The sequence below is a fragment of the Excalfactoria chinensis genome, chromosome 2, assembly GCF_039878825.1.
Source record: "Excalfactoria chinensis isolate bCotChi1 chromosome 2, bCotChi1.hap2, whole genome shotgun sequence".
NCBI lineage: Eukaryota > Metazoa > Chordata > Aves > Galliformes > Phasianidae > Excalfactoria > Excalfactoria chinensis.
This window is the reverse complement of record NC_092826.1, coordinates 114817424-114844476: the sequence shown is the minus strand read 5'-3', so window position 1 is coordinate 114844476 and position 27053 is coordinate 114817424. Positions and strand designations below refer to the sequence as shown.

General features: G+C 37.7%; 1 protein-coding gene across 1 annotated transcript in view; it reads left to right on the top strand.

Moving 5' to 3' along the window:
• The first annotated feature begins 603 nt into the window (after positions 1–603).
• TOPAZ1 (testis and ovary specific TOPAZ 1) overlaps positions 604–27053 on the top strand; it is a 30272-nt gene continuing 3822 nt past the window's right edge. The window contains exons 1-16 of the mRNA XM_072329561.1: positions 604–1456; positions 4214–4281; positions 5962–6092; positions 7237–7298; positions 9557–9669; positions 12229–12314; positions 12854–12991; positions 18010–18073; positions 19164–19315; positions 19561–19653; positions 19922–20037; positions 21101–21167; positions 22384–22558; positions 23266–23366; positions 23883–24048; positions 25177–25341. Of these exons, the coding sequence (XP_072185662.1) occupies positions 699–1456; positions 4214–4281; positions 5962–6092; positions 7237–7298; positions 9557–9669; positions 12229–12314; positions 12854–12991; positions 18010–18073; positions 19164–19315; positions 19561–19653; positions 19922–20037; positions 21101–21167; positions 22384–22558; positions 23266–23366; positions 23883–24048; positions 25177–25341 (2455 nt within the window). The 5' untranslated portion in view covers positions 604–698. The remainder of the gene's footprint in view (positions 1457–4213; positions 4282–5961; positions 6093–7236; positions 7299–9556; positions 9670–12228; positions 12315–12853; positions 12992–18009; positions 18074–19163; positions 19316–19560; positions 19654–19921; positions 20038–21100; positions 21168–22383; positions 22559–23265; positions 23367–23882; positions 24049–25176; positions 25342–27053) is intronic.

The following is a 27053-nucleotide window of genomic DNA, read 5'->3' as shown; positions in this document are numbered from 1 at the left end:
GAAAAGATGCAAACACTGTGGCATCACGGTGCCATTCTGCTACTTCAGGTAGCCTGAGAGCACTAACTCATGCCCATAATGTTTCCAATGATCACAACAGCATGATGGATGAAAAATTAAATAAAGTTAAAAAGAAACTGCAGCGGTTTACCTGTCAAAGAGCAATACCTATGACTGGCAAGCATGTTTGGCCTATTGAATCTTGTGCCAGGACTTCTGGATGGGTCCCTAAAAGTCGTGGGTCCGTCTCAGGAGGAAAAATAAGTTCAGACTTTGCAGAGTTCTCTGATGAAAGCAGTGTCAAAACTATCGGAAACAGTGGTGTGACAGGGAGTTTGAGACAGATGGTTTTGCATACATCGTTGGCAGAAGTTAACAAAGAACCTGCACATAAAATAATGGGTCTAAATGCTGACTGTCTAAATTCAGCTGAAATCTCAGAATCTTCTTCTGTGGGTATTTGTGAGACTCGTAAAACGAGCAGTGAAAATGTGGAATCACCAGTTAATATGGTTAAAAGTGCTGTACCTTTTAACCCTGATGATATGCAAGAAGATAAAGCAACCTCAAATTTTACAAGTGCAAAAGATAATGAAGCTGTAACAAAGAGAAACCCATCTGTGGCAAGCCAGAATAGTGCATCTAAAGGAAAAAGAAACAGAGTAATTGTAGACCATAAAGCATCCGTTGTGAACCAAATGCTTTCTGATTTAAAACAAACAACAGTACTCAACACCAGAAACTTGACAAATTTCAAAATACCTTTACGCAGAAACAAACCTGAATCTGGGACATTGGAACCTGTTGTTTCATCTGAGAGTAAAACCTGTAGCCCACCAGAGCTACTTGATAGCTCTAGTGTTTCAGGAAGTCAGAAGAGAGATGGGGAGACTAGCTTGATAAAGGTTAAGCAGCAGCCTCTTGCTGTAGTAAGTGATGCCGTATCTACAACTTCCATGAAGAAAAAAGCTGATGAGGTTAACAATAAGGACATTTGGCATGATGGCTCTTCAAATGAGATGTCCACACTCCCTGATCCCGTCTTTTTATATCCATGTCGTCTTGAGAGACAGATTAAGTCATCTTCACCTGACTTCAGTGGTAGTGAATGCATATGGAAATCAGAGGTTTCCCATCATTCAGGGGATGCAGTTGACCACCATGTTGCATTAGAAATACACGATGATAGCAAATCAAAAGTCAATCTTCCACAACACAAAAGTGAAAAGTTTCCAGATGTTCTTGACGCTTACAACAAAGATGTTCTTGTCATTGATGTGATCCAGGATGACCCTGATCTTTTTGGAAGCAGTGGCGAAGAGGAGCTTACAGTCACAGACAGTGGAAATTGTCCTGCAAAGACATGCTGTTCCAGCTTCTCCATTAAAGAAGAAAAGCAATATCCGGAGTGTGCTGTTACTTCAGAAAATGGCCATTCAGTAAACAGTAATTTTAGGTATGCTTACTGTTCTACTTTATGACAATAATGCTAAGTACTTTAATCTCGTATCAATATATTTTGGTAGTAGCAGTCATTCTTCCTAAATGTCAAAGCTTGTTTGTGGTATGGTAGTTTTCTGAGTGCAAATAATTTTTTTCTATTTTTTTGTTTTGGTTTATTGTATGTTTTAAAGAACTAGGATAAACTCAGAATGGAAGGAAGACCTAATCCTCAAGCCATGGCATAGATAAAGTGAAACATGAAATATAAGCAAAGTTAATTAGTAACAATAAGTGTTTTAATTACTCAATATTTTCAAGTATCTGACTTAAGCAGTATTCCTGTGAGGGTAGATTATACATGTAAATTGATACAATACTTATGTTTTCCTTTCTCAGTGTAGCATATTCTTTTACTGCGTCTGTATTAAGTGGCTGTCTCCACAGTAGCATTCCATTCTGAATTTTTCCATCCACACTTCTCTTCTTCAACCACACGTGTGAATAGTTTTCTTATCTGTGATTTGGCTTACATGTTAGAGCTGTTTGGGAACCTGCATCTTCATTCAGCATGTACCTAATACGCATCTGTAGGCATTTGTGTTTTTCTGGATTTCAAAGTTCTAATAAAAGTCACTGGGCTGGGGCAGCAAGTTTTTATAAATTAAACCATAGTGCCTTGTGAGATAGGCCTTGCAGTGTGTGAAGGGAGCCTACCAGGAAAGCTGGGGAGGGACTTTTTGTAAAGGCATGTAGCAGTAAGACAAGGGGAAATGGCTTTTAACTGGAAGAGGGTAAATTTAGACTAGATGATGACAGGTTGCCCATTGAGGCTGTTGATGCTCCCTCCTTGGAAGCATTCAAGGCCAGGCTGGATGGAGCTTTGAGCAACCTGGTCTAGAGGGAGGTGTCCCTGCACATAGCAGGGGGTTGGAGCAAGATGGTCTTAAAGGTTGCTTCTGACCCAGATCATTCTACGATTCCCTTCTGTGATTAACTCATTAACTCTGCAGCTCTGATACTTTTCTTTGATAAAAGAGTCTTAAGATTAAATTCTTTAGATTGGAACTGCACACGAATTTTATCTGAAAATTAAGGTTTTTTTATTGAGGGTTGTTTTATTTTCTTTCTTTGTGCTCTCCTGGTGGCTTTAGGTTATCTTTATTTTAAACAATACCTTTTCCAATGTTTCACCATCTAATAACTGCATTTGTTTTTTCTGCGTCTTTGCATTTCCTATCCTTTTCCTTTTGCTAAGCTTACAAGAAAGAGGAAGGGAATTTCATGAGTGTGCCAACTTGTTTTCTAGACATGAGAATATTAAACTTCTTTTTTTAATATAAAAATACTTCTGCTTAAACAAACCTGTGAAGAGCAGTACTCAAATGGTATGTCTTCAATAGCAGCATCCATCTTCTTAAGCAGTTGGGCTGTGTCAGAGTAAATTTGTTAGTATGAGTGTTCATTTTGTGCACAAGATGACAACCTCTGTAAGAGTAGCAGCACCCTTTCCTGCTCTTAGGATACTTCTGCTTTTTACTTTTCTCCCTTCAAATAAAACTCCCCAAACTTAATCCTTTTTCAAATGCAGAGTAGCAGACTGAGCAACAGTGGTTAACACAGCTTGTGCTGTAAAGAGAGAGATTTGTTTAAATTTAATCAGCAGCAGCATGCAAAATCATTCTGCATTCACTGCTCAAACTCTGACATGATGCAGTCTGTCTTCATTTCCGGAACTTGAAAATGCATTGACTTATTTGGGTTCTGTCAGTGCTCTTAGATTTGTCAAGCTGGTGATAGACGTAATGTGCTGTATGTGATGGAGGCATCTCCTTGACAGGAACTTATGATGTAGCTCCCATAGGTGTTCCACACTATACATCAGAATCTGGTAGAGATTTGGAAACAGCTTCTGACCTAAATATGAAGATTTCAGTCTCTTGGAGCTGTTATGCATTTTCCATTTAAAAAAAAAAAAAAGGCATAAAACTTAGTGATGAGGCCAGCTTTCTGGAACTATCTGCATTGCGATTTAAAAAAAGAATAGTTGTTACAGGAAAAATCACTCAACCTCCGCATTTCATATAAATGCATGGGAGAGAGGAAATGAGCTTACAGAGAACCTGATTCGGAGAAAAATCCCTCCTATCTCTGCAGACTTGCTGTGGCATAATTAAGCTCTTAGTATTTTTTGTAGAGCTACAGAGATATTTGTACCTGAGTGTTACGTAGCTCAAAGTTGCACATAGTGGGGAACTGTTGTTTTCAGTAGGTTCTTGCAAATTGCCATTCTTTTTTCCAACTATTCTTTAAAATAACTGAGCTAAGTGTCTTTCTGCAAACAGTTGTTTTTCTTGCTGTCTTTAGGATTCATAGCTATACAAACTCTCTTGAATGTAAAATTACTATAAATCACATTTCTTTATTTCAAACCCATGAGTTGGTTTGTTAGTACACTCTTTCCATAATTTACCATATAGAAAAGATTCCCTTTTTCAATAGTTCAAGCAAAGGTGAAAGGAGGTGATGAGCTTTTAGTAGAAAATTTGGAATTTGAAATGTCTTAGTTTTCCTTAATGTATTCACATGTATGTTTATCAGAATAAACATAGAATAGCCAAAAGAGATTTAAGCACACTCTAATGAGGGTAGTGTGTCGTAAGGATTTGTCTGTAGCTAAAAGCATTACTGAGAACTTCAGTTGTGTGTAACTGGTTAGATTAGTTCTGATTTGCAAGATGAGAATGTTATGTACTCCTTTTGTTCAAAACAGAGACATTAATGTACAAGAATCTGGGAAGTCGAATGAGGCTGAAAATTCATGGGATTTGATGCTGAAAGGTAAGCGTTTCTAGAAGTTTCTGAATGCATATCAAGAAGAAAGTAACGGCAGAGATATTCGGGGGAAACCTAGGATTTATATGTACCACATAAAATGAGAACTTAGCTAGTAATGTCTTTTATTGTAACAGTGATTTCCCAATTATATGAAATACAGGTATTTTGAAATGACATGAACCTCTCTTACAGGAACATCTTTTTCTGTGGTTCCTGTCTGTTGATAGTACTTTCTTGGATATCCGTAGCTCTTTAAGCAAGAATTTTGGTTAGTTGATTGGAAAGTCGTAAGACATTGAGTGTTTTCATATTAATGAAATCTCCATCCTGTAGAAAAAGGAGTGAATTTCCCCTTGGGAATGGAGAGAGGAGAAAAGATATAATGTCTTAGTGATTAGAAGGCAAAAATAATAACCGCTTCAGAGGTATTCGCTCACACACCAGGACCTCTGAAGCAGAGTAGGGAGCAAGTCTACAGCTAGAGACCTCTTATCTGGTAAATAGAGAGGGTATGTGTTGTGGCATCTACAGAATTGAGGTGATTGAAACCAAACCTGGAAGCAGGTCTTGTGCTATTCAGTAACTACTGTGTTTGTTTAAACTAATTATTGTTTTATGGCCCATTTGAATAAAACTAGAGGCCAAAAAATTGTGAGTCGTCTTGTGCTGAAAATAAAAAGTTTTAAGCAGGTCCTTTTTCCCAGATCTGACTAATGTAGCTTTTCATCACACACTTAAGTAACCTCATTCACATCAATCTATGCTCGGTGTATGACTTATTAAAAGACAAATTACCCGTGCAGAACAGAAAAAGATGACTGATAGTGATTATCCCTGGCAACTTACATGTTCATTTGGAAATACGTATTACTTCATTGGTGCATTGTGTTACACAGGGATATCATGGCTGGTTGCCTGAGTGGCTTCACAGAGTAAGAATGGCAGCAAATAACTACAGCTAGGCTTGAGCGATCTGGGTGACGTCAGTCATCTTCATCTTCCAAGTAGAAATGTTCTGTACTGTCTTCTTGCTGATGTGTATCGATGACGTTACAGACTGGTGACTGTGTGATCCGATGACATAGTGAATTTCTTTCTGATGAAAAGCTCTTTTACTGTGTGTAAAGAGCTGCTTCAGAAAACTGCTGTTTGGTGTTCCATTCATCTCCTGCAGCGCTTACAGAAGGTTCTGACATTTCCTGGCATTGAATACTCCTTGAGTTTACAGTATTACAGGAATTTTAAGTTTTTCCTAGCTATATGTATTTACTGCTGCATTGCATTATGTCATTGCAATTAATTTATCCCTTGCTCCAGTAAAGACTTAAGTCATTATTTGCTTAGCAAATTACTATGTGTATCTTGGGCTGTTCTCTAGCAATAAATCTTAGCTGAGTTTATTTCTTAAATACTGAATTAAATTTGATATAAATAAACCTGTTGTACTGTTCTGCAGGGACTACTGCAGAACATACAGCTTGGTTGGTATTTTAATTGCAGATTCAGTTTAATATTTATTTGACAGGGCTCATGCTTTAAGTGAAATAATTGTACGTACAAATTTTGCATTTGCAATGTCCTATAGGTTCTTAAATGCCATTAGTATTAAGTTCTTAGAATATGTAGGAGGTAAAAGTTCTGATTGCTTTTAGGATGGGAAGCAAATAATGTGTGCGTTTCCAGCTTCAGATATTAAAATCCGCAATTCCTCCAGCGGAAACAGTCCTATGCGAAGTTTTACGGAGGACTCTTTTGAAGATGGACAACTAACAGAAGTAGATGAGCTTCTAAAGAGTTTTGAAATAGAGGAAAAGGTACTAAGAAATCATGCTTTGTCACTGAATGGTTTAAGAAATAGTAGTCTGTGTATTTGGGCAGTTGTAATTGCTGTTGCTGTTTCATCAACATTTTTAAATTCCTGTAATGAAAAGAATATTGCTGTCAGAGTATTACTATGTGCTATTGACATTATAAACTTTGCTTGATAGAACTTAATTTTTTTTAACCTGTCATTAATAATCTGTCGTCAAATTTGATATGAAACAACACGTTGTCATCTCAGTTTTTACAGTAATTCTGTTTCAGCAGTTTTATGGAAGGGACTGTTCCAATGGACACACAGACACTTCTGTGCGTAAGTGACATACCCGGTAAAAGCTTCTATTTCTCACCACACCGTCTCAGAAGGACAGGGTGTTGTTTGGAGCTACGCAGCCATCCTGCATCTCAGAAGTGTTCTGTGGTTGATTACTTGGGCAAACCTTCCATGACATTAACATTCTGATTTCCTGGCAACTCTGTGGGAGCGTTAAGCAATTTTCATGCTCAGTGATGTTATTTGACCTTTCTACTCTCTGTCACCTTCTTCTTCTAGATAAGCTGCCTAGGATTTTTTTAAGAGTTGCTGAAATTTTATGGTATTTACTTATTTGATAATGGATTAAAATTTGCATTTCACTGCCGCTCAGACACAGGTGCTGATAGTGTCTGTCATTTTCCACTACTTCTGGAGTGGATAATGGTCTTAACTGGGTAAGTTAAACTGCAAAGTACAGATGGCTGAAGATTGGTAAGTGCACGACTGAGGTAATCGAACAATAAAGAATTGATTTCCCTGGCAAAATCGATGTTTAATAGAGGAATATAAATGTTTCCTTCAATAAATGGAGTTGGCACTCATAAAATTTGATTCACAAAATGAACAGCGCTCTTTTTTCCCCCTACTGTTAGAAAGGATATACGGGTCTGTCAAATGGTACAGGTTACTGATGAAGTAGTACTTGTTGCAGTACTGCCAGGCCACTCTGAAGATGGACTTCTTCATAGTGTTACAGCTTTATAAAGTCAGTATCCTAATATGTTTGTTTTTCGGTGCTGTGAGATTAGTGGTAGGTATTTTTCAAACCTCAGACTTAACCAAACTTAAACCATCAAGGACTGTTTTAAATATCTTTACAGTTCAAATTTGCAGATGGAGTGGCTGCTGTGGAACCAAGAGAAAAAAGTGAAGCTGAAAAAAGGTACATACGTATACTCTGTCCTTAAGATAATATGTTGTTCCCTAGTCACTCTACAAATGGAATATGATGTTTTTACCAGTACACCATCAGCATTTTAATTAATGTTTTCTGTTATATTTGGGTCACTTAAGAAAATAAAAAGCAAATAATATGATTTCTTTGTGCTAACTACATGGTTATACCTGTATTCTCGTTAAAGCCTAACAGGACAACAGAAGATATTTTGTCCTCTGACTGCTGACTTAATTTATTCTCTTTATGCCAGTCTCACCTGTTCTAGCTTCCCTATATGAGTGTAATATGAAATGGATGTATTTTCACCCACAATAGTACTTACTGGAATAAAATAAAAATAACGCTTCCGTTTTGATACCTCCTTGAACTGCACAAAATTCATGAGAGGATTTAAAGATTTTATTCAAATTCAGGCTGACAAATACCTGAATGGCGGTAAAAAAAGACACCTAAAAATACAGCATGTGGAGTTAAGCATGTGCTTAAGCTTCAAATGGTGCTTATGATGTTTATTGTATGAATGATTTGCATATGTACAATTCAGTTGCAACTTCCATTCAGTGTCAGTGGAAAAAAATGAAGCAGAAGATGACTTTGTAGAAAAAATATAAAATTATACTTAAATTATGGAATATCCCGGTAATTAAAAGAGAAATTGGATCATAGACATTTCCGAGTAATTTTCACAAGTAGTCAAATAACTTTAGTGTAGAGTATTGCTTTTGTCCAGCACCAGTCCCATTTCTGTGACTGAAATCTGTCACAGAGCACACTAAGTGGAAAATGCTGCGTCTGTTCATTAATCAACTAGAAGCTCCAAGCTCCTCCTCCTGTTAAGTTGTTTTAGTTTTCCTTTATAGCGTATGTGGCTCTTTGTGCTATAGTAAAGCAGATTATGCTGGAAAAAAAGTTTGTGCAAGAGATACCACAGTAATTCATCTCCTTCCTTAACAGAGCATTAGGGGTAAGATATGTTTCCATAGTTGAAATGCAAACCTCTGTACTTAGAGAAGGGACATTTAATCCTTTATTTGGAGTAAAACTGTTTTCTCTAGTTTTACTCAAAAACATGACCATTGCATAGAAAGAAACACAGTTATTATTCCTCTTTAGTGGTGACTTCAGTTCAATAAGCAAACAGTTTGTACAGCTGTACAGTTTGGAGTTCTTGGCAGAAATTGCGTGTAGTTGGATGTCAAGATTAAAAAGAGCTGAGACTGTTATCCTGAAGGTGGGCTGCTGATAAATTCCTGTTTTATCAGCTCTGAGGCTGACACGACGGGGATATGTTAAAAAACTTTTTACGTAAAAATGGTAAAATTCTGGGCCACTAGATACTTGCATCTTATTTTCCCTCTGTATTGACTAATATAAAGATTGCAGTTGAGGAATTTGGGCTTGGTGGATGCAATTTATTGTCATCTGCATTAGTGTTTTTCCTTCAGACTGCATTAAAAACTGTGCAGTTCAGGATGGCTTGAGTTACCCTGGCTATGAGCTGCTAAATAGATGGAATGTGACCCTCACAGAAAATAGCAAGTCTGTTTCTTTCTCCAAACAGCAAGCGTGATGCGATGTCATTTGTACTTAACCTAGATTATTAATTGAAGGGAGGGGGAAGATCTGATAAAAGAACTTTTTTTTTTTCCTATGGCTTTATTTGCAGATAAGAGATCAGTACGCATTTTGCTAGCAGTATTTGCATCTTGTTTTGTAAAACAAAATGTTTTCAAAATCAAGTTAACTAGAATATATATATTTGGGAATAAAGGCAGAATAGGTTTTGGGTTCTCTTGAGTACAGTCAGCTATTAGGAAACAAAATGGTTGACTGTTCAAATGCTCTGTGGATCACTTCTTTGTCAGATATTATATATAGCAGACAACTGAAAAGTAGAGGCTTCTTCAAAGGTGGCAGAAATCATCTCAAACTTCCTGTCAGCTACGTGAGAAAAAAAAGAGAAGTGATTCATGTATGCCCTTCCTACTCACAGAATTTTGTGTAGTTACGCTCCAGAATGGAATAATCTCAGCTGATACCATAATAAGATTGGACCAAGCTATGGGAGTAATGAAAGTAGTTGGGACTGCCAGCCAGTCAACTTTACTGTGAATTTTTTAGTGTCACCTTAATTCTTGATGAAATTGTCATTTTTTATGCACTTAATCCCCCCTTTTAGGTGTTTTTCATATGGAAGAAGCACCTTTTTAATTTGATTACCATTGTTTTTTAATGCTCAACAGTGACTGTAACTACAGGGATCTCGTGAGCTGTGAACTGCTCTCAGAATTGCCGCTGCATTCTCCGAATGTAAACAAATTCAGTGAAAGTACAGTGCAGAAACCCTGGAAGAATGGTATTGTATGCTCTATGGATGAAACCTCCAAAATTCATTTTCACGTGTATGTTACTTACCTACAAAATCATAGGGATTTTTTTCAGTTCCCAAAGTCTTCAGTTGGAATTTCTTGTTAATTGTACATGGGGAAGCATAAATGTAAGCTCTCACATGATAGACTAGTTCTTCGTTTATTGAGTTGTTTACTTGTTTCTTGTTTTGGATTTTTTAACCATTTTCTTACTTGATAGCATCATTATCAATCATTTTACCTTGTTATTTATAGTCTTCAAATACTTCAATTGTACAATAATGTCCGCATTCTTAGGATTTTGATAGATGGTGTATGAACCATATTATTAGCAAATAACTTATTTTTCTTTATTTAAGGTCAGAGAATGCGATATGATTGATTGTTATCTGTCAGCATTTCTTGGCAAAGGAGTTTGCCCACCTTGTCAACAATCAAAAATGTCTTGTTTATGCCAACTCAAATGTTTGTGAAGCATTTACTAAATTGGATCAAGGAAATGATCTAGAATTAATAAGCAGCACTTAATTTTGACCTGATATATCTCATAACTGGGTCAGTGTACCACTGAAGTGTGTCTGCTAATAGTGAAATCATAACTCAGCGCAACTATAGTCATGGTTTCCTTTTCTCTGCACACGAGAACTGTGATGTTTAGCCTTACATAAATGTATAGTTTTATTTGGCACATAAGATGGAAGAAAACAGGACTTTATGGACAGATATGCATTTTGTTCCTTTGCAGCAGGTGTTTTGGGATGTAATGTTTTCAGAATTATTGTTTAATATGGATATTTATAAATGTGGATCTTGAATTGAGGTTGGTGTCAGACATTCTTGTTTAATTTCAGATTATACTGCCAGCCTGAGCTTGCAGAGAGATTTTACCATCACATGACTTACCAGTATTTTTAGGAAGTGCAAGAAACATAAATACTATAAAAAGCAACTGTGAAATATGTCTATAGACTACAGTGGTTTAAAGTTACTTTGGCTTTAAAGTGGCTTTGGCTTTAACATTATATAAGTCTTCTGAAGAGTTCTTCTAAAGCTTCCTTAGCATTGGTCAAAAAAGCTTCTAAAGCAAGAGCATCTGTGCCAGGAAGGAGTAAAACAGTTTTCTTCATGGGATTGTCCTGTTTGTTTCCCCAGAACAATGAAGGCAGGATCAACTCTTTCACTTAAAGGCCATTTCCCTGTTAATTTGATGTGCTAGAATGATGTAGGATGAGAGAGTGCAGACTGTTCCAATAACCTGGCCAAAAACTCAAGACAGTGGGGAAAAGCTTAGTAGGCTCATTATTGGGAAAAATTTCTTCTTGGAAAGAGTGGTTCTGCATTGGAACAGGCTGCCCAGGGAAATAGAGGAGTCACCATCTCTGGAGGATTTCAAGAAGTGTGTGCATGTGGCAGTGACAGACATGCTTTAGTAGGCGTGGTGGGGATGAATTGGTGATTGAGCTGGATGATCTCAGAGGTCACTTTTTCCAACCTTATTGATTCCATGATTGTGTGACAGTTAGTATCAAGGGGGGAAACTTTGGAGTTAAAAGTTCTTGGGGGCATTTTTTTTTTTCTGCAGCTGGTAGCTGACTGTTTTCTTAGTTTTATTTCTGTGGCTAAATCTTCCCTTTCCTAAATTCCCCGTTCCTGCTGCATAAAATCATGCTGCTGTGGCAGTACGTTTTCATAATTAGTTGTTCTGTTGTATATATGCTTCCCATCCTGCAGTTGTTTTGTCTGTCCAGAACAACCTATAGATCAAGAGTGCAAATCTCCGCTGGAACATGCCTCTTTATTAGATGTCCTTTATTTAAACCATAGTTTTTTGGAAAGCACTAAGTACCCTGCCTTTTGAATACCCAGTTCTTTGAGGCCAAATGGGCACCCTAGAAAGGAAGGCATTCAAAAGCTCATCCTTCTATTTAAATATGATATTGAAGAATTTGAACTCGTATCTTCCATTAATATTGCAACATTGCTCATTCTTCTTCAGAAGAAAACTCCATCATCAACAGCAATTAAAGATCTAAACCCGTGTTTCATGGTTAAGAAACCAGTAACTTCCATTGGACTTGAACTTCATTCACATTGTAGTGCTTAAAACATGTAGGCTATTAAAGATTTTATTTCAATTCTGGAAAAAAAAAGTCCATATATTTATTGTTAGTGATGTGGCAGTGCAAGGATTACTGCTAAAGGTTTGTTTGTTTGTTTTGCTTTTAAGATTGGAACTTCTGGATATTTTGATTCTGTTTCTTTTCTCGTCTCTCTTAAGTAAGATAAGAAACCTTGAAAAAAGTAGTGAAGTTTTTAATTTAAAAATTAAATTCTTTCCCCCAAAGCTTGTTTACTTCATATCAGGATAATTAGAAATCTCTTAAGTTAAATTACTGGTTTTTAGATTGTATTAATCAAATTTTTGTTAATCATGTGTGTGACTTGAAGGATTTCTAAATACAAAAGAAAATAAGAGAAATGAGAGTGGTTTCACAATGACCCGTTTTATTACATGATCCATTTATTGTCCTTATCCTAATTTTCAGATTTTAGATTCTCAGGAAAAAGTCCTTCACTGCCCCTGCAAACTTTCAGGGAGTCTGAGACAGGAAAGACAGACAAAAATATAAAAGTGAGTTGCTGAATCCTGAATGTATTTTAATGCTTTGACAGTAAACGTGTTACAAACATTAAGATGGCTCTCTCCTTCTATAGTAAGAAATTATTAACCTGTGTATATTCATGTTTCTAGTCCTCTAAAATGTTATAAGTAAATAAATAGAATTTCTGGGAACAAAGTTAGTGATGATGAGACATGTTTGCAGGGAACCTCTGTTGAATTCTGTTTCCAGTGCAAACAAAACATGAATAATGCTCTTTGTTTTATTGTCTTTGTAGAACTGAAAAGCTGAGAAAGTTTTGTATTTTTAGGATAGACTGCATTATCCATTTTGCTGGGCGCTGGAAAGGATAAAGGAATTCTGCCTACCCAGAATTCTCAGACGGTTATCCAGAGCCATGCTGTATTTTGTTGTCTTTATTCTTCTTGTACCTGGCTATTCTGAAAATCTCCAAAAAATGGACATGCATACTTAAAAATAATAATAACAACAATAATAATATTTGTGCTTTTTTTTTCTGCTTGTTTTTTTAATTTTGTTTTATTTTTAGGCTTCCCATTCTGTCCAGCAGATCCTGGAGATGATTTACTTGCCCCGTAGATATTGCAGGTTTTATTTTGTGACTCTGCGTGGCTGTGAAAGGTCAAGATGTTGGTTTTGGCACGTTCCTAAACGAGGGCATGAAAAGGTAAAGAGATTTACTAAAGAAGGAAATAGATTGTAAATTGCAACTGTTTTTAATGCAAATCAGCGTCTCCTGTGTTCATTTATATTTTGAGAGATTAAATGTCAGTGGCTGATGGGTCAAATGATGTTCAAAAGATCTTTTGAAGATGCTTTATGGTTTGTTTCTGTATTAAAATTGTTTAACTTTGAACTTGCAGTTTTTTTAAGAGTACAGACATCAACAAAAGAGCAAGAATTAGGGCATGGCATGGCAGTATAGAGTAGTAAAATGGGGAGATTCTGAGACATTTCCATACAAGCATCAGAGACCTGTAAGCAAACCCAGACTTTGTGTACGTTCTTAAAATCAGAAGCCATCTGTGATAGGTTACTTCCGGCAAATTTAGTGAAACAGGTGCATGTCTGTTTCACCAACAGAGCAGCAGTTTTTCCATTTGCAGACAATATTATTTTTATGGTGGTGAGCAAAAGTAGATGTGTTTTCAAACCCTCTAACAATAAATTGAGTCTGTACTGCTTCCAAGAACTGTGGAAGCCAAACTAATTGTGCTGTCATGTAATGAGATTTTGAAATTGGCTGAGACTTAGGTGGTTATGTAAGTCATTTAGAAGGAAATAAAACATGAAAACAACTAAAGGGAGGTATGTAAACTTGTCCTTAGCAGATCTTATAAGACTATTTCTTATCTAGCGCCTTATTGGTATGAGTTACAATTTTACTGTTAGTGTCAGCAAGCAAGAAATTCAAGAATGCAAATGTGAAAAACAATATAATAAGCAATGGGCCTGATTGAGGCAAGTGCTATTCTAAAAATTCTTGTACTTACTGTATCAGAACTTCTAAAATAAGTGAGTGTCATTTGGTGTTATTTTTCAGTGTTTTTTCCTTTTTATGTCTTGAGGAAAAACTGGGTTTTGTAGGTTTTTTTTGGGTTGCTTTTTTCCCCCAGTTTTCAAAACTTACATGACAGCTTAAAAATGCAAGGATCACTTGGGAATAATCCATCAAGGGATGTTTCTTTTTTGTCTCAGTTGTGAAACGTCTTTGGCAGGCAATAGTGAGTATCAGTGATGATTTTCAGCTACGTTGCATGAATTGTCATGGTTTGTAGTGCTTCTGTATATACATGTTACAGAACTAAAATGTTTGTGTTAAGCTATTAAAAATCTATTCCATATGATTGTAGCCGTGGTACAGCACTCCTAAATTTCTTCCCACCGAACATAACCTGACTTTCTTGATAGTCTAGAAGTATATTTTAATTTTGTTTTGGAGTTTTTTTTAATAGGCCTGTTTAAAATGATAATTGTTTGTAGACCTCATGGTGGCACCAGAGTACATAAATGAAAGCAGCATCAAAGAAGTCTTCTTGTCAAATTTAGGGGAACTGAATCTGTTTATGATCCGTTAAGCAGAATACTAGTCTTGATGTTTAGTATTAAGTTTCCAACAGTGATTGTTAAGAGGATTTTTGAAGAGATGTCTTTCACCATTATTGAAGTTCCTTCATATCTGTTAAGTAAACTGTCCTGCCCAAGGGGGTTGTGGATGCCTCATCCCTGGAGGCATTCAAGGCCAGGCTGGATGTGGCTCTGGGGGCAGCCTGGTCTGGTGGTTGGCAACCCCGCACATAGCAGGGGGGCTGAAATCTACGTGATCTTTGTGGTCCTTTTCAACCCAGGGCATTCTATGATTCTATAGTTCTGTGATGACTTAAAGCCTGACTTACTAGGATTTAATACTCTTTGCAGTTGCAACTGACAACAAAACAGGGGTTTAATTCTTGAAAACATCCTTTGTTTTGAAAATCAGCATAGTCTTGAGTTCGAAGAGTTCTGCAAATTATGGGTTTTATTTATTTAAATAAAGTTGCCTTTCATTTCACATGGTGAAATTTCTTTTGCATTAGGCAAAGTAAACAAGACTATCAGGACACTTGAAATGCTCCCCAGAGGTAACGTAATGGCTTTAACTAGGTTTAGACTTCAGCTGGCCTTCCAAGAATAGCTGCCTTCTGAGTTTTTACAGTTTTGTTCGTTCTGTCTATTCAGTAGCTGTAGGAAATAAGACTGAAAAATCCTGATCACTTCATACTTGAGAGGCCATACAAAACTAAATAATTTATTGTTTCAGATGTCTCATAAGTCCAAGTGCCATTGGAGCATTGTTTGATATAGAATAACATTATGCTTCTGTTGAGTTTTTCAGGTGTTTCTCAGCATCAGCACATTTCCAGCTTTTAAGTGCTTCAGTAGTTGTAGGCATTTTCAGAGAGTTAAGTGTGGTTGCTGTCTTTTTAAAAAGAAACAAACAAATGAAGTTCTGTATTTATTCAGAGGCATCTGATTGCAATTTAAAATATTAAACATACTATTAGTAAAAACAAATGTTTTTGACATTGAAATGAAAATAGCAAAAGCAGTGAGTTGTTAGTGCTGATTTTTGTTCGTTGTAGGCAGAAGTGTTGTTATCCAATTAAGGCTGTGTGTTTTTGTAAATGCAGGAATGCAAAACTAATTGATTAAAATAATGAGTTACTAATACAGGGAAGTATCTCTTCCTCTTGTATCAGACATCTGTTGTTTTGCAGTGCGAGTGTGTCCTTTATTACCACTTACTGGAGGAAAAGAGCTTTAGTATTTGGAGGTAAAGGTACCCAACATCCTTTTTTTTTTTACTCATTTCCTTGAAGGAGCCGGAACTTCTCATGTTTTATTCCCTTTGGTTGCATAAAGGAGGTTAAAATTTTGCCTGCAAGTACAGTAGATGCATATCACATGCTGATGTGATGCTTTGACAGTTGAGACATTTACAGTAGATCCTCTAGACCCCCTGAATTGGCTGAGGAAAAATCTGAAAAATCTTTTTTGTGAGTCTAACAAGCCAGTGGGTTTATCTTCATGTACATTCAGAGGCCTCAGCGCTAATTAAGCAGGAGAGTGGTTGCAGCTTTCTGGATCTCCAGCTGCAGGGCACAGTTAGAGCCTCTCACTGAGGGCAGAGTGCTTGAGAATTTGTGTCACTAAAACGACAGAGTGTATCTTCTCTGAGAGCACACACATGTGAGGTTGAACCTCCAACCATACCTGCAAGGAAGTGCAGCTAGACTCTGTGCAGATTGGACTGGGGGAAGCAGTGACTGCCATGATAATGAAGGCTGGAAACTTGTGTATTTTATTGGCATAAGAACAGCCCCTGCTCCACCTGTAGATCTGCAGCAACAGACTGTAGATTTCGATGTCCAGATAGATGATGAGGAGCAGGGAACTCTGTCCGAATAAAGCATTACAGCTTGCTGATGCTTTTTAATCTGGCATCTTAAATAAAGGAGACTTAATTGGTGCTGATCAATTACTACCATCTGTAACTAACTTCAAATAATTCCTAGTCCTGTAGGCAGTCTTCAGCCACAGTCAATATGGACTGTGTATCTCCAGAGAAGCTAATACCCTGTAAGAAAAGAATCTCTTAAAAGAGCAATGCTGCAGCATGGGATTTTCCCTCTTACTGAACATCAGAGTACATGCTGGGAGATGCTGAAAGATGTCATGGATTTTTGTGTTCTTGTAATTTAAACACCTGTGTGTGACTGCAGTAAAACTGCTCTACTGGGCAGTCAGTTGCTTATAAAAAATGCACAGCCATTTTAGTAAGGATTTTATTAAATGATCTCTGGATCAAGTGGTAGGTAACAGAATAGTATCTATGCTACTTTTTGAAAATGAAAATCATCTCTTCCTAATTTCATGAAAATATTCATGTAGAATTTATTATGATTAACTCAAAATACAGAGATTGGCACATTTTATGTGGTCTGTATACTCAGTAATAACTTTAAATTAAAACAATCAGCTGAAGCCTTCTAGAGTCTTTAAATGAAGTAAACAGTCTGTTTTCTTTACGCATGTAGTGGAGTGTATTCCATGATTAAATCCTACTACAACTGCATTTTCCAAGCAATTTCACTAATACTTGGAACATTCAGAGCTCCAGTTGCAATCTTGGCTTTTTTGGGGGTGTCAGTACAAAGGAGGAGGATAAGAGATTACTGAAGAAAGGAACTTGCATGCTGTAAGCATGTGTTCAAGTTTGTTTTGGAAATGCCCTTGGCCACTTGGAATTGTAGATTTGGATTAAATGAGTTAAACCATTACAGAGTAACAGTGCATGTTATTGATCAAAGATTCTATGCAGTTTTCCATCTGGTCTAAGGGATCTCTTAGACCAGTTCAATAACAGTATGTTTTTCAGAATAAAAGTAATAACCTTAATAATCTACATATTAAAATGTACAATTTTAGTGTTATTTGACTAGATCATTTGTGAGGGTTAATGGCTATTTAAAATAAGAAACATATCTTGGCCAGAAGCCATTGCCTCATGCTCTTGTTATAATTCATTTACTGTAACAAACTCACTAAGTGGGTCCTTCCCAATCTTGAAGTTACCTTTAAATATAAGCACAGCTCAGTTCTGTAATAACATGTTTACAAGTTTGGAAGGGAGAGTGCATCTCTTGATTTTCCATTATTTCACAAAGTAATCTTAAATATAAGACCTATTTTAAATTGTTTTCAAAAAGACTGTAGGTGTTCCACAAGTGACAGAGGGCATCTGAAAGGGGTGTTGCTGTTTTTGTTTTGTTTTCTGATTCAGAACTCTGAGGGTGTAATATCAGTAGTCTTTCCTTTTTCATCTATAGCAAAATGTGTGAGTATCCCAAACCTGAGGTTAATGTTTGCTGAATGTATACCCACACATGTGCAGTTGTGATCCCAGCAGCTGCTTTCCCAAACATTTCATCTACGTCATTTCCCTATTTGATTTGCTTTCCTTTGACACGGCATTTGCCTTCAGACCCAATTACCTTCTTGCATCTTTTATCAGCATGCGTGGGTTAAACAGTTAAAAGCAGTGTAAATCTTTTTTCCTTATAGAACTCATGATTGTGGGTAGTTCTTTAGTTTGACATAAACTGATGTCATATTTAATGATGTTTCTTTTAAATCTTTTCCTAGATTTGCATGGCAATACTTAAGACATATATTAGTATCAATGAGTCGGGCCTTCTGAAACGTGCAGGTATGGTAACAGCAGTAGCTTTCTATGTGTATCTGATACATAGCTTATTTAAAGCAAATTAAGTAGAGAGACTTAGGAGAAAAACAGGTGATGTTGCAGCAGTGAATGAAATTTTCATATTAGAGGAATCGATCTGTATTCATGTTCAAAATAGAACATTAAGGATGGGTATTTAGACACACAGTTATCTCAGGATATTGTTACAAATCTTACTTACCCGGGAAATGAACTTAGTCTGAATGGAACTAGGCTTGAGAATAGATATGAGTAATTGGGGCAAATTGGGAGGCTTAACAAACAGGATTTTGGTACAGCACTTTTCAACATCTTGACCGAACATTACAAATCCAGAAACTTTAGAGTTAAGCTCTTATAAGTGAAATGCTGTTATAGCATCCAGACAACTTCAGTTTAGTCTTTTCACACTAGTGTATGTCCAGACAATTCCAGTTTTCACATTTTAGAGAGCAGAGTTGATTCAGATCCGTGAGAACCTTTGAGTTCAGTCAGAAAGGACTAGATTTTAGCCTGGGCAGTCATTCTATTTGTATCTAAGTTTTTGAAAGCTTAGAGGGTGTGTTCACCTTTGTGAACATACGATCCTGCTATGTCCTGTATTCCTTTGATGAAATAGTGCTGTAATGCAGATAACACTGAGTTCTTAGGGGCTGCAGCATATGTCTACCATGAATGGCTCTGGAACAGCTGATAAGACCATCTACCATGGCATCACTGCACTTTACTTCCTACTGCATTTGGAAAAGCCTCATTGCCGTGGTGCGCTGCCACTTTTAGCCTTGTTTTGTGCATTTTTCTGTTGCTGCTCTAAATCACCTAAGCTTTTATGAATCCTTACAGGAGCTGGGGAGTTCAGCTCAGTAACGTGAGGTATTTCAGAGTAGTCAGTCTGTGTTTAGTAATGTTAACATGGTAGGTGCCTTCCTTGTACCTGTGTTTCTCCGTATCCTGTCACATGCCACAATATCCTGAATTATTAAAAGCTGTTACACTGCATTTAAAGGTTTAGGAAATAATTTGCTTAAATAGCATTAGTTGTCCCAGAGTAAAACATTTTTAATTGCTTTTTCAGTTGAAATATTTGTCAGGTATTACAGAGAAGTTGCACCTGGTGAGAATTTTGATTTTCAAGTGCTGAATGATCTTCTCATTTGTTTGCTCAAGAAATGTTTGTTGCAAGAAGTATTCCAGATGTTGAATGTAACTGCACAGATTAATACACTAGTAAGTGGCTTTGAAATACTTCTGAAATCTTTGACCAAGTCTCTCCATTTGGGAGTTGATCGGTGTTTTTTCTTTTATAAGGACTACTACAGCACTTCTTGTGATTTGGTACTAGGTTCTTGGGGAAAAAAAAAAAGAATCACAAGTTTCTGTTTGAATAACTGCTGCCTTTCTAGTTGAACAAGATATCAAGTGATGAAACTAACTGAGCTTTTTTTTTTCCTCTCTCTCCTTTTTTAAATTAGCCAGCTTTAGAAGTAGTTCTGAAAGTTTTTGAATGTGTGGCTTCCCGGAATATAAGAGATGCTGTGCCTACACTGATCAGTACTTTTTGTAAGGTATGAGCTTGATTGCACCGCTGTTTGTAGGAATTTTATATGCTTTGCCTGGTTTACCATCCAAAGATATTTCTTAAATATTCTTTCAAAGTTACTGTTAAAAAGTAAAATTGTGGCTAGCTGAATTTTTGTTCCATTAATCCCTTAGTTTTTGGCTGAGATTCACTGTTACACGTTCTTCCCACTCATACTGTGGGGATAATTAACATGATGAACATGCTGACATTTGTGTTGTTTGCTTACTTTTCTTCCCTGTTTGATATTACAGCTTATTGATGCTGGTGTGTTTCTTGAGTATGAACATTTTAACTACATAATTAAACTCCTTCACCAATTGCAAGTTTCAAGCCAGGAAATTGATTCTGTCTTGAGCATAAAATCCAAGTACGTCTTTAAGGAACTATTTTATAATTGTATCCGTTTGGTTCTGCCTGAAGTTCTATTTTATAAATCTATGCGAAAGCTTTAATAGTGCTGAGACAATGCAGATGAATTGTTTTGGAGGAAAATACTGCCATGTTGTGGCTACTTGTATTCTCAGCTGCTTGTAATGTACTGTTTCAGAGATCAAAGATTCTTATTTAAAACTTCGGTGTTTTTTTTCAGTGCTGCTGGGTTATGCTTTATGCTGAGCAGAACGTGTGATTTCAGGCCTGTTGGTGTCTCCCTGTTGCTTGCCCCAATCTATTTTTCATCCCAAGTTGAGAAACTCAGTTCATTCAACAGGCTTTGATTCTTGGAGGAACCAAACAGGTGGCATTTACTGTGTTACAACAGCCCTTGAAATGCCGTTTTAAGGGAAAACAACCTCAAAATTGTTTGCTGCTTTCCATATGTATGGGAAATTGGTAATCACAGCCTGAACCTCTGATTAACCAGGATTCTCATTTGTAGAGGAACTGCTCTTTCCAAGTGACCTCAGTATGTGTCTGTTTTCTGCACTAAACTGAGAAGTAGTTTGTGTCTGTGAAAGCTGAGCATCTTTACTGCTTCAGCTCTGCATCTGAGTTTATTCACACAAGTGATTTATTTATCTCTTGTACCGGCAGCAGCATCAGAATAAAGTGTTCCTAGCTATTGGAAGTTGAATTGCACTTTGGTTGCTGTTTTTTCTAACCTTTATGTCAGAAACATATGCAATACAGTCTGCGTTTACTTAATGTATTTCAAGTCTTATTGCTACCTTTTCAGTCGTGTTTATAGTGAGACAAGGGAGTATTTTCTGTGAAAATATCTCTTTGTTTATTTGTAGATTCATGTGCTGTCTTGTTTTGATATGGTTGTAAACGTCTCTTTTCAGTGTCCAGAATGCATATTATTTGTAGTAAATTAAATAAAAGATTACATCATTTTTAGTCCAAATATAATGAATGGCTGATCACCTCCTTGTGGTTTAGTTCAGTAGGATGTGTTAAAATTAAGTATTAATATTTTTTTCTTGTTGAAGATTTCAGGAGATGCATTTTAAAAGCAACTGGCTTTTGGACTTGAACTTGATAATGGCAGAAATTCAGGTACTGTGTGTGCATGTTTCAGGCTTTTTGGAGTGCTGAAACCATGACTTCTCTGGAAAATAGCTATTTTTGTGGTGTCTTTTTTAATGTAAAGATAATCTATTTCTATGCGAGTCTATTTTGGGGAAATGTTACCATGCAGGGAAAAACTGTCTTTGATTTGCTGTGATGTCACTTTTTATTCTAATTTCCCTACATGTATCTTTTATCTTGCACCCAACTCAAAGATTTAATAATTTTAAGCAGTTATTTGTTGTGCTTGTAATTGGCAGTGATGCATCCTTCTTCACCAGAAACTGTTTAATACTTTATTCAGTGGATAGAGCTCCTAGTTAATATAAAAAGGCAAATTACTAAAGGATGTGGTTGGGGACACTAGGTAGGTTATTTTGAAGAATATGAAAATGTTAGAGATTCGCTTACTTGCTGAGTCTCTGCATTTTTCAGATTGGAGGCCAGATTACTTATGTCCACTTATAGTGTAGTTTACAAAGTATTATTGCACAGATGCTGAAGTTGAAGTAGGAGGGGATCAGGACTGGTTACAACTTTGCTTACCCAGTTCCCAAAAGTCTCTGTAATTCCTTGTTGACATGTGTGTAGCTGATCTCAGCTCAGTTGGTTACCTGCAGACCTTGCACTGCAGCCTGCTGCAGTTATCTGTACCCTGAAGCACTTGTTTTAAATTTAACTCTTTTGTGTGTGCCACTGTATTATAGCACATCAATATAGCCTGAGTCCTGAACCTCTCAGAAAAGTTATACCGTAGTAAGGAGTGTCTCACAAGGACCGCATGTTATTTTTAGTCCACGTTGTGAGAAAGATTCAGGTTGTAATCCTTGGTGAAAGGAAACTGGGTTGGTGATGCTAATCGAATTTTAATGATTTGAGAAAAAATGTAATAAAAATACAAACTTTGAGAGAAAAAAGGATAAAGTACTGGGTTTTGATCATAGCATCGTTGGAAATATTTCATTATAAACTCTTCACGTGAACTGATACAGACTGTCTGGCCTGATTCTTTTCCAAAAGAGTAGTTGAGGAAAATGCCATCGGAATGCATTCAGTCGTTTCATAGGACACTGGCTATTATTATATGTTATCCTTGTTGTTTTCTGCTTAATTATATCTTAGTTATCTCTTGAATTCCATTATACTTTCTGTTTGGTATTCTGGAAACAAATTAGCTGATATTCATCACTCGCTTTCTTCGCAGTATTGCAAAGAAAAGAATGATTGGGCCAAGTTGGGAGCTTTGTACGTTAATGCAAGAACTGCGTGTGAACATTCTGACGATCTTCAAAGATTGTCTTTATGTGTCACTGAAATATTAACAAAAGATTCTGAGAAAGACGGACCAGGAGTTCCTTTTTGTGATTTTGCTGATGCAGGTAAAACTCAGTTGAAGTAAACACTGAATTGCTTCTCCTGTTCATGGTAGAGTTTTTAAAAGGACAAAGCCAAAATGTATGCTGAAGGTTTTCTTTGTATCAGTTAATTTGATTGTATACAGCATTCAGAATTTCTTTAGGCACAAATCCAAACAGATGGAATGATCAGTAGAAACAATTCTGTGATGAAGTACATGGTGCTTAAACTTGAGGGACTGCCCCTTCTGAGGACTACACATTTGAGCTTTCTCATATCAAGAGGAGAAAACAGTACTGATTATCTTTAAGAGATGAGGAACGTTCTCAGAGCAGTGGCAAGAAAGTGTCTTTCAGGATTGTACTCTGAAGTGCAACACTTATTAGCACAAATTAACTTCATATACTTGTGTGCAGAAAAAGGAATTGATTGGGGTTGCAACGGTTATGTATCTGTGGTTATGGTTTGGTTCATAAGCTATGCCATTGCATGCCCAGACATCTTATGGATAAACCAAAGTACTGTTACAGAGTGTCTGGACAAACTGTTGTGTTTTACCCTAATTTTGGTTGTCAGACTTAAAAAAAAAAAAAAAAAAAAAAACAAAAAAAAAACTACGACACTTAGTGCCCCATATTTCAGAAAATGTGTGCAAGTGCTGTGATCTGTCAGTTCTTTAAAGCTCTTTTACTGGTAGAAACAAAAATAACGTGTATTTTTTTCTTCTTAGTGATAAAACATGCCCAGTGTAATGAAGCAGACAGAGTTTTCATCGGAAGGGCTGGGATAAGTGTCATGAATTCCTATCGCAGAGCACTGCAGTGGATAAAGGTACACTGGACTGTAGGCACCTGACTTGAAGAAAAAGAATGAGTCATTTATTTATGAGGTACTAATCTGTTCCTGTAGTTTAATGGCTGGATGTGTCTCTTGCCTTCTCATGGTCTGCATCCTTCTCAGTTGCCCATCTGGATCAAGGTATTTTGTTGTGCCCTGCTGACCAGTAGTCTTCTGAACTTTGGCATTGTGGGGATGTTTTTCTTGTTTGCTAGGAATTCTAGGAATATTAGACTGTAGAAATAATATTATGGGTAATGGTGTGGCGGGAGCTGTTGAACAATGGATATTGGGTTATTTGCCTACCGAATCTGAGAGTCCACTGCTGTTTGTGACAGTTTTTTCCTGTGCAGTTCCTTTCTTTTTCACTCCCAGTTTGGATCGTGTTACTGAAGTGATGTGCGCAAATGTGTCTCCAAATGAAATCTGTGTTTTGTGTAAGTAGTCTGTGCTCGTGAGTATCACGGCTTTCTCAGACCTTTCCCTTTGCTCTTCTCATCCCTACGCTAGGGAAGGAAGGTTCTGGATAAACTGCAAGAGCTGCAGATACATTTTACAGTTCTGAAAGGATTTACTGGGCCAGAGAAGTTGGCGTCAAGATGTCAAATTGTTAATAATGCTGCAGAAATTTTTCTCAAAACAGAAAGTTTAGATGGAGCAACACAGGTGTTGAGAGGTAGGCTTGTCTTAATTTGAGCAGTGCCATTTTTAGAAGATGGACCCTAAAACTGACAAGTGGATCTTTGTTATTAAAAATCTTTTTTATTAAATGGAGTGATAGCGGGGCAGCAGAAATAAACTATGCTCCATCTTTTGGGTTAGCATTCTTCTTGAAATGTGTAAGACGTCTTATCAGTAGTACAACATTGTGTAAGAGAGGTTTTCCTGGTATTCTGCTGTCCCCGCTGTTCTGTTGAGGAGTGAATGTAGGGTGTAGGGCAGAGATGGCTGCTGGGAAGGTGACCCTGCCCCATGTGACTTTCCTTTGAGCAAGGTGAAACTGAGTGCAAAAGAATGTTCAGGCTTGAAGGATTGCAGTCTTTCTTCCCCCTTGCAGAATATTCATGGTGCAAACACAGCTTTTGAATGTTAAACTTTTATTCAAGAAAAGAAGAAGATAATGGCTTTTTAAAATTCATCCCCCCTGCAAAAGAAACTCAGAAGTACATACCAGAGTAGAAGGTGTTCTCTAACAACATGGATCACCTATATTTGCTATTCAGGATTAAGGAAATAAATACCTACACGTACATAGAAAGTATAACAACATGGATCACCTAAATTTGCTATTCAAGTTTATGGAAATAAATACATATACGTACGTAGACACTATAAGAACGTGGATCACCTAAGTTTGCTATTCATATTTATAGAAATAAATACCTACACATACATAGACACTGTAACAACACGGATCACCTACTTTTGCTATTCAGGTTTATGGAAATAAATACGTACACATACATAGACACTATACAGTAACAACATGGATCACCTGAATTTGCTATTCAAGTTTGTGGATATAAATACCTACAGATCTATATACGCACCTATCTTTGTATACACTGCTTACAGCTCATTACACTACGATAATATTTAATGACGGCTGACTCTTAATGTTCTGAGAATACATCAGAGAAGTATTAGTCCCATGGATCAAATTGCTAATAGCTCAAATGACATGTTACATGAAGTTCGGAGAATTGTTTCCTGCTACAGCTTATAGTGCTCTTTTAACGGCCAAATGTCAGAAGTTTAGCAGTTTTAAAACGTGATAATATCACTGCGCTGTTCTTTGCCCCAGAGTCAGAGTGGATCACCAATGCAGCGCTGTGGCCATGCAGTGAAGCTGATATCGTCAGTCGATGCCACCTGTTATGTTCACTAATGCAGAAGTACCTGAGGCAGAGTTTATACAGGCAGGCATTGGAAGTTCTGCAGAACTTGCCAGGCTTGCAAAATGGTTGTGGTAAGTAAAGAGACGTCCTGTGTTAAGAGCTGAAAGTTAAAGCAGTTAGTCTGTACTGTTCTTTTTGCTTGTTTCAAGCATGTTTTTTTCCCACAGAGTCCTTCAGTGGTGGTTAGGCTGAAGAAGCAAGCAGGACTGGCAGAGGGGCTGTCCACCTGCAGCATGGCATGCTACAGGGTTGGCAGCGATGGGAGCTGCTGCAGCTGGTTGTGCAGCTTCGACTGTCAGAGTTTGCCAGGGAAGGAGCCCCGGTGCAATGTGGGCTCTGCTCGTTTGATCCTTTTCCTTGGTGGGATGACCTCATCTGCCAGATCTTCAATTGCAAAGCAGTCATCCATGGCCAGGAAGGATCTTTTTCTGCTTTTCTGCACTTCCAGATGTTTCGTTTTTTGTTTACACTTCCCTGGTGCTTTCTTGACCTCAACCTTTTCTTGCAGCAACAGTTCAAGGTGTAATTTCTCCGCTTTGGCTGCATTCAGGCCATCTGCCTTGAAGCTTTCTCGCTTTTTTTCGTGCTGGGCACCCGAAGTTGTGGCTGGAGTGCAGCTCAGCTGAGCCTGCTCATCAGCATTCCTGTTGGACTTGATGGGTGAGATGCTGCTTGTCTGTGGAGATGCTGCAAATGGACCTCTTCGCCTCTTGGCCTCTGGTGTCAAGTCATCCTGCACTTTGTCTGCAGATTGCCCATCTTGGGTGCTGTTGTTGTGCACTCTCCGACTGCAGAGCTTGCGCTTCATGTGCTGAGGTGGATGTGGTTGTTGGCTGCTATTTCCTGGTGATTGGTCTGCTAGTTTTTGCACAGGACGTCCATTTAGGTCACATCTCTGTTTTGAGGCCTCGTTACCCTCTGGAGTCTGGAATCATACAATCATAGAATTGCTCAGGTTGGAAAAGGCCTTAAAAATCATCAAGTCACGCAGCAACCTAACCGTACTATACTGTCTCTATCAGCCCTCTGCTGAATCATGTCCCTGAGCACCACATCCAAATGCTTTTTAGACATGTCCAGGGATGGTGACTGAACCATCCCTGCAGTGCATAACCCCCCCTTTGTGTAAAGTTGCTTTTCCTGGTATTCAATGTAAACCTCCCCTGGCTCAACTTGAGGCCATTTCCCCTGGTCCTGTTACTTGTTATCATTGAGAATATACCAGCTCTGCTCACTGCAGTCACCTTCCATGTATTTATAGAGAGTAATAAGGTCTACCCTCAGCCTCCTCTTCCCCAGGCTACACAGCCCCACTTCCTCTAGTCGCTCCTCATAGGGCATATTCTCCAAGCTGTTCACAAGCCTTGTTGCCCTTCTTTGGACCTGCTGCAGCACCTGAAGTGTCCTTTCTGTACAGAGCTATCCAAAACTAAACTCAGTACTCAAGGTGGGACCTCACTGGTGCTGAACATGGAGGCAGGATTCCTTCCCTAGTCCTGCTCACCACACCATTCCTGATACAAGCCAGGATGCCACTGGCCTTCTTGACCCCCTGGGCACAGTGCTGGCTCACATTCAGCCGACTGTCTGTCAGTACAGCAAGGTCCCTTTCCATATGGTTGCTTTCCAGCCTCTCCTCCCCAAGATATGAAGGTTGCCTGGGTTGGTTGTGACCAAGATGCTGGACCCAATGCTTGGCTGTATTGAAATTCATAGAGTTTAGCCTGGCCCATTGATCAGTCTATCCAGGTCCCTCTGTGTCACCTTTCTCCCTCTTTGCAGA